The sequence below is a fragment of the Nematolebias whitei genome, chromosome 13, assembly GCF_014905685.2.
Source record: "Nematolebias whitei isolate Nwh7 chromosome 13, NemWhi1, whole genome shotgun sequence".
In the NCBI taxonomy this organism is placed as follows: Eukaryota; Metazoa; Chordata; class Actinopteri; order Cyprinodontiformes; family Rivulidae; genus Nematolebias; species Nematolebias whitei.
In genome coordinates, this window is record NC_056510.1 from 23,879,299 (window position 1) to 23,890,970 (window position 11,672).

An 11,672-nucleotide genomic window follows, 5' to 3' on the forward strand; every position below is an offset into this window, starting at 1 on the left:
ATTTAATAATTTTCATATTCTTACTTTTTATTGATGCAAATCTCTCATTCTATAGTTTAACATCAAAAATGCAATCTGTTTTGGTTGTCAAATGTTTCACAATGTGCTTTAATTTGTGTAGTTTTTTTTTTTAAGTTATGGAGGACTGCGTATTATTTCATAAATATTGAGATCCACAATGCGCACTAACTCTGATGCTAAATTGTATACATTTCTTTATCAATCTATGTTATGTTGTTGCTGTTCTGTTTTTCTTCTGTGGTTTGTTCTTACCTTTGGCATCATGTCCTCCAGGAACTTTTGTCCTCCAAAACCAGGTTCAACCGTCATGACCAGAGCCATGTCGACCTGATTAGCCCACGGTGCCAGTTCTTCAACTGTAGTACCAGGTTTGATGGCCAAACCCACCTAAGGCACAACAAATAATTAAACAATGATCTTTATCTCTTCCATTCAAACGTTCATTAAACTTTTATTATTCTCATTTTATATCTACAGGCACGATACCCAGCAATAAACAGGCCCACAGTACTGATACATGCGATTACTTCTTCTAACATGTTATTTTACAGCTGCTCCTTTTCATGATTCTGCTAACTTCATATTCAAAGGAGTAACTTCACTTCAACAGAATGAACACACACATTGATTGATGCCAATAAACACAATGTACTTGTACAGTAGTATGCAAGGATGATAGTGCAAAAACACAAACATTTGGTTTAATATATACAAATCTACAGAAACTATCAAATTTGTTTCATATACCGTTTACCAAAATGCAATACAAACCTCTTGAGGAAATGAGTTTAACTTGTAGCAACATATGACCCCAAAAAGTAGATCAAATCAGTATTTAAGAAAAACAAACAAAAAAAAATAGTTACTATTAAATAGTTTTGCTCAAGAAACTTTCTTAAATGTAGTGATGAGTTATTTATTTACTTATTAATTTATTCAAACTTTTAGAACTAAAAACAAAAATCTAAACTAATCCAGTTAAGACTGAAGAAGAAATACTGCAAGAAATTAATGAGCAACAGAAAGCTATACATCTGGCTTGTTTATTGCCTCCTAAAACAACTAATGAAACAGCTGAGCTGTTAAAACAAGAAGCAGTATCTATACATCATAAGCTTAGTTAGAAACATCTATTTCATCCATCCAAATAAGATCCAATAAGGTCACAATTTTGAAAAACTTGGATATCAGACTTCAGTGAAACAGCAACTGTGCAATTTTCCCGCAGTTTGGACTCACCAGCTCGTCTCCAATAGTCTCAGCCTAGTGAGATTTAGCAACTGCTCCACTGTGCAGCATATTGCACCAATTCCAATTAGGGCCATATAGTTAGCACAATATCTAAAAACGTAAAACCTTTTGGGAGAGAGACATTTCCCACCTTCATGCCACTTTCTCTTATCTCCTTGATGAGGTTCCCAGGGTTTGTTGTGGCCTCCAGGTGGAAGGTGTACTGGTTGGCCCCTGCTGCAGCCATGGGCTTCACCCACAGCTCTGGCCGGGACACCATCATGTGCATGTCTGCAACACAAACAGCATTTTACACACAGCTAAATGACACAAAGTTATTTATGGGGACTAACATGCGCTTGGAATTTTTCCCCCCTCACCAAAAAAAGGTTCTTGGCCTACTGACTTCCTCAGGCACTCTACCATTGGATGGCCAAACGTGATATTGGGGACAAAGTGCCTTTAAAAGGTAAGCAAAAACAGCTGTTGAGCAATTATCTCGACTTGCATAAACTACCAGAGAGGAAATGGACTTTTAGACAAAAAAGAATCCTGTCTTACACATGAATATAATAAATGCCTTAAATAAAGATTAAAACTTTATTTATATGCATACTGATTCCACAGTTAAGCTTTGGCAGGTTAATTGTGCTTATTGGTGTTGGCCACCTTCTGCTCTACTTCTGATGGCTAGCTGTTAGCAGGCTCGGTTCTGTAGCAGGTGATACACTGACCCGTCCATGACGTCCAGGTGCAGATAATCTGCCCCGCAGCCCATCATCCGCACACACTCGCTGCCCAGACGGGACAGGTCGCTGCTCAGGATGGACGGTCCTATCTTCGCACAGTAAGCCATGCTGCTCTCCCGCTGAAGGCTACATGCGGCGGAAGCAGGCTAACTCCAACTTACCTACGTCACACAACTTCCGCCTGGACGCTTCAAAATAAAACCATGTTGGTTTAAAAACGGTGATGGAAATATAATCTGAATGAACAAAACTTTACTTTTTGGATTTTTTTTCTACATGGATTATTGAGCATGAATCAGGAGATGTTGAAAATAGTTAATAAGAGTATTTAAGAAAGTCTTGGCCTATTTATTTTTCCATTCATTCAACCTTTATTTAATTTTTTTTTAAATATCTTAAAAACTAGCAGTCTATTAATAAAGTGATTTATGGGATAGGGTACTTAAAATTATAAAATAACATTAAAATAAATTAATAAATTTCATTAATTTGTCTTTTTTTTTTTTTTTTTTTTATCTTTATTGAAAAGTACAAAGCAATACCATACCATACCACCAATTTATTTATAGAGCACTTAAAACAGCAACAAGGCCAACCAAAGTGCTGTACAAAAGAAAACAAACATGCACAGCGGACAGGAAAACATAAAATAGAAATACAGATACAAATAGCAGCAGAAGCTAACTAAAATGGCCAACAGAGTAGAGAACAGACCGGACCAAAACAAATCACAACGTGTTAAAGGCAAGCGAATAGAAGTGGGTCTTCAAGCGAGACTTAAAGACTGAGAGTGTGGGAGCCTGCCGGACACTCAGTGGCAACTCATTCCACAATCGTGGACCTGCAACAGAGAAAGCCCTGTCACCTCTGAGCTTACAACGGGTTTCTGGGACTGAGAGAAGCATCTGGTCTGCTGACCTCAGAGAGCGCGGTGGGACATATGGCTGCAGAAGATCAGTGAGATAGGATGGGGCGGAACTGTTCAGTGATTTAAAAACATACATGAGAATTTTGAATTGGATCCGAAGGTGAATGGGTAGCCAGTGCAGGGAGGCCAAAACTGGCGTGATGTGCTCTCTATAGCCTGTACCAGTTAAAAATCAGGCTGCAGCCCCTGTGTCAGTTGCCTTATTGAAAGGCAACTGACACAGGGGCTTTACTTCACAGATCCAGTTTTCACCCAAAACACACTTTTGCTGGTCTGATTAAATCCCAGCTTCTGAGATTTCATAGGATCTGTACACAACAAACATAAAGACTTCTTTAAGGCCACTAAGGTGCTATTCACAGCTCTAACCACTAGAGGGTACTCAAGATCGTTTCTACGACGGTGTTTAAAAACTTTCCAAGATAAGAAAACCCCTTTGATCAACCCAATAGTACCCTTTGTGATCATTTACTGGACAGACGCCCAACAAATGACCCATAAGGTCAAACAGAATTTTAATATTTTTCAAGAAGAGAATAAAACGCTGAAGGACCATAGAGTCATAACAGCTTTTAGGAGAAATAGAAATCTTAAGGATTGTTTGGTTCATGCTAGATTAAAAAACAGAATTATTTCCAACAATAAGATATCCAAAAGTTGTTTTCAACAGGTCAGATGGGTACAAAATAAAATCAACCACCATGTTTTTGAGACTGATAAAACAGGGAATATAAGGTCAAAAAACTGTATTTTCCTGATCACATGCGAGGTCTGTGGTAAACAATTTGTTGGAGAGACAAGACAGGCCCTTTTGACCAGACTCTGTCAATTCCAATTTAACTTACAGACAGAGGGTGAAACATGCTCATTTCTAATCCAACATTTCCTTTTACATGGTTGGACAGCGGTCAAATCCACGGTCCTACAGGTGAACCCAGACTGGACAGAAACACAAAGAAAGGCAGCAGAGTCTATGTGGATTAAAAACCTTGACACATTTACTCCGTGGGGCCTTAACCTAAAACATCCTGATCAAACCCTGGCCCTGACACTGCCTGATCTCTGACCTTTTCCCGCTGCCTGGACTCTATCCAGACTTTAACTTCTACCCTTAGACACCTGATCTTAACCCTGTCCCTTACCCTAACCCTAACCCTAACCAACAACTCAACCCCCCCCCCACCCACCCACCCCCCACTACAACCTTTAAGGACCTTTAACCCTAAACACCTGACCTTAACCCTGTCCCTTAATTAAACACATCAAACATCCTTCTGAACCTGTTTTAAGGGCTACGGTTGCCTAAGTGTTCCAGGGCAGTGATGGACTGTGCACAGCATCTGTTGCCAGGACAACGGAGCTCTCAGTCCCTCTGTTCTTAACCCTGTCCCTTACCCTAACCCTAACCCTAACCAACAACCCAAACAACCCCCCCCCCCCCCCCAGCCCCTTTGTCAGATTGTCCAAAATGTGGCCATTTTGGACAATCCAAAATACAATACAATGCTGTATACAGTAATGATATAACAGACGCCAGGGGGTTACAAACACTGAGACAATAATTTACAATAACATATAAATATATTGAAGAGAGCACATAATGTGTAAGTTTTTATGGCCTTCGTGTTGGTGGAATATTTAATAGTTTTGATGTATTGTTTGACCTCATTTTCAAAAATGGAGATAAGAGGTTTTTGATTAGTGTATAGACATTTATGAATATGCCATTTGGCTAGATATATAACAAGATTAATAATATATAATTGTTTTTCTTTAGCTGTTGGGTAGTCAGATGCTTTTATTATTTTGAAGAACATCTATGACTTCCGGTTTTACTCGCTCCGTCTTCCGCCTTCAAAACAAGATAATACTGTACTTACTTTGAACACTAGATGGTGGAAAGGTTATTCTTTTAAAGCTCTTATCCAATTTTATTAGAACTTAAAACTTGAGATGACACATTAAGGTATATTCAAAGTGTTCAGTAGGCAAACAATTCAAGAGTATCTTATTTCTTACTCAAACACGCTGTGATCAAACAGATGACCTTCCTACCCTGAACTGGAACATAGGAACAAGTTTTTTTTTATTATTGGTTTTTTTTTGTTGTTGTTTTTGTTTTTATCAAAAAGCTGTAGGCGTAATCATATTTTCTTTAAAATTTACTTTAATTTTCAGGGTTTTCTTTAAGCTCTTAGCATTAATTCCACATAAAACACCACTAAAAGTAATGAATGGTTATAAGCCTGTGAATTACAGGTTTTGCCAAAAAATATTTAATCACTCTAATCTTCAAGTCATAAAACAAAACACATAGAAACAAAATAAATTAATATTGAATACATCCTTCTAGGATTATTAAAAGTACTTTCTTGTAACTTGTCCAACATTATTAATGAACATCTCTTACTCCGCTCCTGTAACCTGGAACACTTTGCAAAAAGACCTGAAGCTGTCGACTTTAACCACCCTAAGGGATTTTAAACAATTATCAAGTTCATGGCAAAAACCAATGCAGACATGTTCTTGTTTTGAGTATTTTACATCGCTTTATAATGTAGCTGTTTTTTGTTTCGTTTTTATATCATTTCTTCTATTTACTTTTCATTTTTTTATGCTTTTTACATGATTGTCTATTGATGTCTGTACCTCATCCATGTTCTTTGTTTAAAACAGGTCTCCTGTAAATGAGTCCTTGTGGCTCATTGAGACTAACCTGTATAAATAAATAAAGATTGAATAAATCATAAAGTTGCAAAATGTTTTGTCTTCCATAGGATTATACTCAAGCTTACTCCAACACCAAAATCATGAATTTTATGATTGTTGCCCACAGTTTGCATTGCTGCAGGGATGATGGAAACACTGGTTGCATGAAGTACACCAGCAGAAAGACAGACGTGATGTATGAAGTTACTGAGCAGAGCTGAGGCACAGTAAGTTGGCGCCACAGAGTACTGGGGCCTCAAGACTCTACAAAACAGAACACGAAAGCTTTAGGCTTTACTGTGTTTTAGTGGCCTGGCTATAAAGGTCTTTATTAGTTTAAAGTGACTCTGATTAAGCAGAGAATATTTGACAGGAGATGATTTAATAAATGATTTAAATAGATTTGAGCAGAGGACATTATGTGATTGGTTCATTGAGATTTTTATTATATAACTGTGTTTTACTTTTAAACACACTCTACATACTTAATCTATTTACTATAAACAGCTAAAGTGCATCCAACCAACCAGAGTTTTCTGTTTACTTGAGGTTGCCCGTTAAAAACACTTTTTTATGTGGTTTAGTGGAGGAGGAAAGGGTCAGGAATGTGACTAGAAGTCATTTTTTGCATGTTTCCAAGCTGTTCCCGTTTGTTTTATGTTGACTTAGTTCCAGTTTAAAAACACTTTTAGAGCCAGTTTCATAGAGGTGATGTAATGCTTCATGTATTTCCGTAGTTTTGTGATGACACACGATAAGGCAATCTACAGAAGCAAAACACTCTGCAGAAGTATTTCTCAAAATACACCAGCTGCTTGCAAAAGATAACAAGAAGTATGTTGAAATGTTAATTAATGGTGTTTTGTTTCGGAGATTTGAATTCAAAAGCATAAATATAGAGCTAAGTGGATCTTTGTTTTGTTAATTAATAACTTTTAAACAGTGGGTGTTCCAGTTTACTCAGTCAAAATGTCAAAACTGTTTTATTTCCAGATCATCAAAAACCTTAAAGGAGTAGTTCAGATGTTTTGAAGTGGGGTTCTGTGGAAAGATTGTGAAGCCTTAATATCTTACCTGCTGTAGATGGCTCCCTGGATTACCTCAGATTGGAGAATTATGACCAATAAATAAGTTAGCAGCTAAACTGAAGCAAATCACTGCAGTCTTCAAACAACTATAATCTAAAAACTTTTACATCAGTTGATGTAAACATAACTTTAGAAGTTTTTAACCTCCAATCAGTGTCACATTAACAGCAAATCTCTGCAGAAATATGATAAAATCCCCACTGGAATTGCCCCAGGTTGCACTTATTGGGCTGTAGCTCAACTTCCATTACTATTTGCACATGTAAACAAGCAGAAAATGTTATGTAAACAATCATGACATATGAAATTGACAGCAATCTAAAAGTTTATAAAATGGTTGAACGAATCAGACTTTTTCAGATTAGCGTTCTTTTTTGCTGCAGCAAACCACTCTGGTAACACTTGACAAGTAATGAGCTTAAAGTCCGTCTTAAACTCTATTTCTGTTTCTCTAAAGCGAGATCAAAGAGTCATCTGCAACAGGTAAGATTCTAACTGTTCATAACCTTTCCACAAGATCCCTCTTAAAAAATAAAGTGAACTACTTCTGTAAAATGATGCACACGTGTCACATTTTTTATTTTTTATTTTTGGCTAAGAAATAAATTTCCCCTGATCTTAATTATCTCATAAAGATCTGCATTCCTGGATGTCAGTAAACAACGCAGTCAGGTGATGTCTTGTCACCAGCACATCAGGACTATGTGCTGATGAGGACAAAAGCTAACCATTCCCATACACCTAAATTAATTAATGACATTTTTTATTCTTACAGTTCTTAAACAGCTACTGGGAAAAAAAAAAGACTGGTTCATTCTTCTGAGGCCAGTTCATTTAGCTATTGTTATTACTACTATTAATATGAACACAAATGATTCTGAGCTCTTCCTTTTTAAAGTTCTTCATCATCACTTGGCTGTGTTCTCCTGCAGGTTTCTCATCTTTACAGTTGGCTAACTAACCACGCCCGCACTGAATCCTGAGCATGTGGAAATTTGCTTCATAGTCTTTTTATTGCATCGTCTTCCTGCCACGAATTAATTATTCAATAAAATAACAATCAAGATCTGAAACCATTCTTTCATGTAGATCCTGCTTATCTCCAAGGAAACGCGTGTTAAATCATTTCCTGTTGTTTCGGCTTACTTGTCTTGGCCTGACCCTTGCTCTGTACGTAAAGAGGCCGGAACAGCTCACTTTTATAGCCTTTCTTCCTGCGCAGAGGCTGCTTATTGAGAACTTGTTCCAACGTTTTATGTATTTTGTTTCATTTAAATCTTCCTCCATCCTCACACCACCTGTAGAGTCTAAGGGCCTGAGCAAACAAAGCAAGATAAGCCTGTTTCTTGTGATGGCAGGATGGAGAACGTGTCTTTGTAGCCTCTCCCTTTCACTTTACGTCATTCAGTTCAGGGTCTATGAAGGAGAGGAAAGGGTGGAGTGGAAACTACCTCCTGTGATAGGTTAATGATCGAGTTTGTTTTTCCACCGAGTGTGTGTGTGTGACTGCAGGGGTGTGGTTGTGTGCAAGCTTTCAGTGTGGAGACCCTTTACACAAACGTTCTTTGGGTCGATGCTTGATGGGGGAAATCCGTGATCAGGAACTGCAGGACAGCGTGACTTTGTACTTCCTTTGCTTTTTTAAGTGGTGATTCAATTACCACACATGGACAACATCCAAGACAAGAAGGCTGTCACTCTGTAGATTTATTAACCAGTTGATTGTTTTTACTTTAATGTTTCCCTGTTTCACTTGACCTTGCTCATTCAGTTGTGCATAAAAGCTTTTACTTTATATTAACGACGAGGAACTTAATGTGTGTTGATCACGTTGCTGAAAGAAACGGTGCAACTTTTCCACTTTAAATCAATAACTCCACAGGACGTAGTAAGAATTAAAGCTAAAGTAAAGGTCTTTGTGCGAGGTTTGTGGCCTGCGTTTATCGATTCAGTTTGTTCTTTCAGTATAAAACAACATGTCATGCATCAGGTGCAACATTTGAAGGAAGTGAGTCCACTCTGCACAAAATTGAAGGTTAAAAGTTGATAACTTGATTTTTTTTAAATTATTTTCTGTCATAGCTGTAAAAATTACCCACAATAAAATGATGTCATGATAACGTCTTATTAAAACATGAGTTGCCAAAGATCACAGCTTAATTTTTTTTTTATTATTATTTGCTAATGAATCAGTTAATTTTCAACCATTCTTCCTGTACAAAACAATAAAAACTAAAATAAAGACTAATTCTATTAATACAGCTCAAGCTCAAGCAGTGCAGGCTTTAAGAAAATGTAAAGTCTTAATGTTCTTTATAATGAATTTTAATGTGTGTTAATCTTTTTGTGGAATCAACAATTTTCAGCTTTTTTTAAAGACAGTGCTGTGTGTCTGCAGCGTTTCTGATGATTCATTTAACCTTTTTTGCAGTGAAATATTTATTTTTTTCAGCATTGGTAGGATAAACCCAAAACATGATTGGTATTACACATTTGTCATATGTTTTTTAGATAATTTTATCAGCAGTATTTGCTCTTACAGTATAGAGAAGGTTGTTTTTCTGATCATTTTTTGTTCAAGATGGTCCGATGTCTCTGGACTGTTGAAAAGTTTCGCAGCACTCTGAAGTCTGACTAATCTTTTGTCAAACTGAATGTTTTTTTTCTAGCATTGGTAAAGTACCGTAGTTCTTTATCAACTTTCCTTATAGACTTTCAGGTTTAAACACACGTAACAGCCTGTTTTGAATAATTTTTGCAAACTGTAAAAGCAACTATGTCTTGCCTCCTGCTTTGTTGGAACACGTTTTATTTATTTGTTGGGAAAGTTGTATTTATTTATTTGGTATTGGTGGCTGTCTACAAAATGTTGTGTAAAAGTAACTCAAAGCTCAGATTTATTGGCGTATTTAAACTTTAATGTGCCACTTCATCATTTTTCTCTGTCAATTCAGAAAAAACAAAATCAGTTTTTGGAAACCAGAAATATTTGCAGCTTGCATGTTTTATATGTATTTATTTTAAACACGCGTACTCTGCATGACTTATTTGTTGATAACAGGGATGAAATTTATTCCTCTAAACGGTGCATTACTTTGTTTTGCCAAGTGCTTTATGTTCTAACCTTAAACAAGGATTTCCTAAACATAACCAAGTAGATTTAGCATAAGAGAAACCCAGAAGATTGGAGATTAAAAACAGATAGCAGTGACAGGACCTACAAAAGGTTGAACTTGTGATGTTGAGAGGGAAAAACAATAGAAGATCATTTTTCTGTTGGAGTGAAGCGCAGGTCTGTCAGCAGAAAGCTTATTTCTAAGTGCAATCTGTCAACCGAGTCTACCTCCCAACAACTCCCCATTTACTGATTTATAACCCTGAGTTCTGCCTCCAGAACACTTTATGTAATTAATTGAAACTATTTTTCTCCTGCACCACTTAAGTGTTCACTAAATTACAAGTTCATGGCATGATAGATTCTTGCTGATGTTTCTGTTTGACCCCAGTAGAATTAAAAAAGAAAAACAGAGACAAAAGACATTTTGCTGATCCATAAAAATCAAAACACCTATGCAATCATCATCGTGTATATATATATGTATTTCTGTTGAAATCTTTTGTCTTTGTGTCCTTCATCATTTTATTGTTTCTCCACTCTCTTTATAGTAGCAGAAATTATAAGCAGTTCCTAAACTTTACTCATTTTAATGGCTTTCCATTAGTTATCTGAGCATTTCTTTTATGTCATGTTGATGTTTGTTGATGTTCTTTGACACGACTCAAGCCCACTAACACAAACCACACCCCACTTTTGACCAGTGCGTGTAATTATAACTGACTTCTGTGAAAAATAGTCCACTCTGCCTGTCATGATTTAGGGCCGTACGAGCGACAATGTTTCTCTTCAAAGGGACGGGAATGGGAGGACAAAGGTGAGAACTGCAGAGACGCTTCAGTATAGAATGGAAGAAATATGCAGCTTTATTAAGAAAGTTCTTTGTGGTTTAATCCCAGTAGCTCCCTGAGTAGTTCACGTGGACCAAGATGACCTTTCTGTTTATTAAACAAACCAAATCTTCTTGGTTTAATATTTAACAGATTAAGTTTTTAGATGAAAGTGCTATAAAAAAAAAAAATAACCCCCCACTGCTGAGTTTAATATTTTTTCACAACATGAGTTTGCAGAGGGCAAAGGTTTGATGGATAAACCAGTAACCAGACGACGGCTGATGAAATATGAGCTCAGGTGGAGTTTTCCCTCTTTCAGATCACAACGTTATGTGTGTTTCATTTATGATTAAATCTTTATGGAATTTCGCTCGTGTTATTTTGCTTCTATTTCATAACACAGAACGGTTTCACAAAGCTAAACCAATAACCACTACTGGTACCAGGACTAAAGCTGGACCTTCAGCAACCTGAACGTTTGTCAGCTGTGGAAATAAAGTCCAGAAGTGTTAACCTCCTTATGTTGCCTTCATAAAAATAAACTTGTTGTGAAAAAGAGTGAGAAGTATCACTTGATCCAAGTGGGAGTGCGGACCCCAGCTGGTGTTTCCAACAGCTGTTAGACCCCCTGTGGAGAATGCTGAAGAGCCTTTCACTTTCAGCAGATTCTCTGAAAACATCAGGAGCCGTTCAGGAATGTCAGCTGCAGCAACATGACGAGATGAACCCAGAACTGAGAAGTAAGAACGTGTTTCAGTCGAGACCTTATTTTCATTTCAATCATAGATCATTTTGTTTTCCTGACAATGAAGTGAAATGTAATGAAACAGTTTCATCAAGTGAGGAGGCCTAAAGTTGACAACTAAACGCCTAAATCAATTATTTCTGTGTCAGTGTATTTATAAAGCAAGGCCTGGCTGCTCACTTGGCTGCGCTGGAGTCATGTTGTAGGTGCGGGCATAGCCCTACAGAACCTCACTGACCTACACAAGGCGAGAT

At 37.1% G+C, this 11,672-nt stretch overlaps 1 protein-coding gene across 1 annotated transcript in view; it reads right to left on the reverse strand.

Moving 5' to 3' along the window:
* rpe (ribulose-5-phosphate-3-epimerase) overlaps positions 1-2,177 on the reverse strand; it is a 5,551-nt gene extending 3,374 nt beyond the window's left edge. The window contains exons 1-4 of the mRNA XM_037686489.1: positions 1,986-2,177; positions 1,632-1,711; positions 1,403-1,542; positions 274-408 (exon numbers count right to left, since the gene is read on the reverse strand). Coding sequence (XP_037542417.1) covers positions 274-408; positions 1,403-1,542; positions 1,632-1,711; positions 1,986-2,107 — 477 coding nt within the window. The 5' untranslated portion in view covers positions 2,108-2,177. The remainder of the gene's footprint in view (positions 1-273; positions 409-1,402; positions 1,543-1,631; positions 1,712-1,985) is intronic.
* Positions 2,178-11,672: the final 9,495 nt, after the last annotated feature.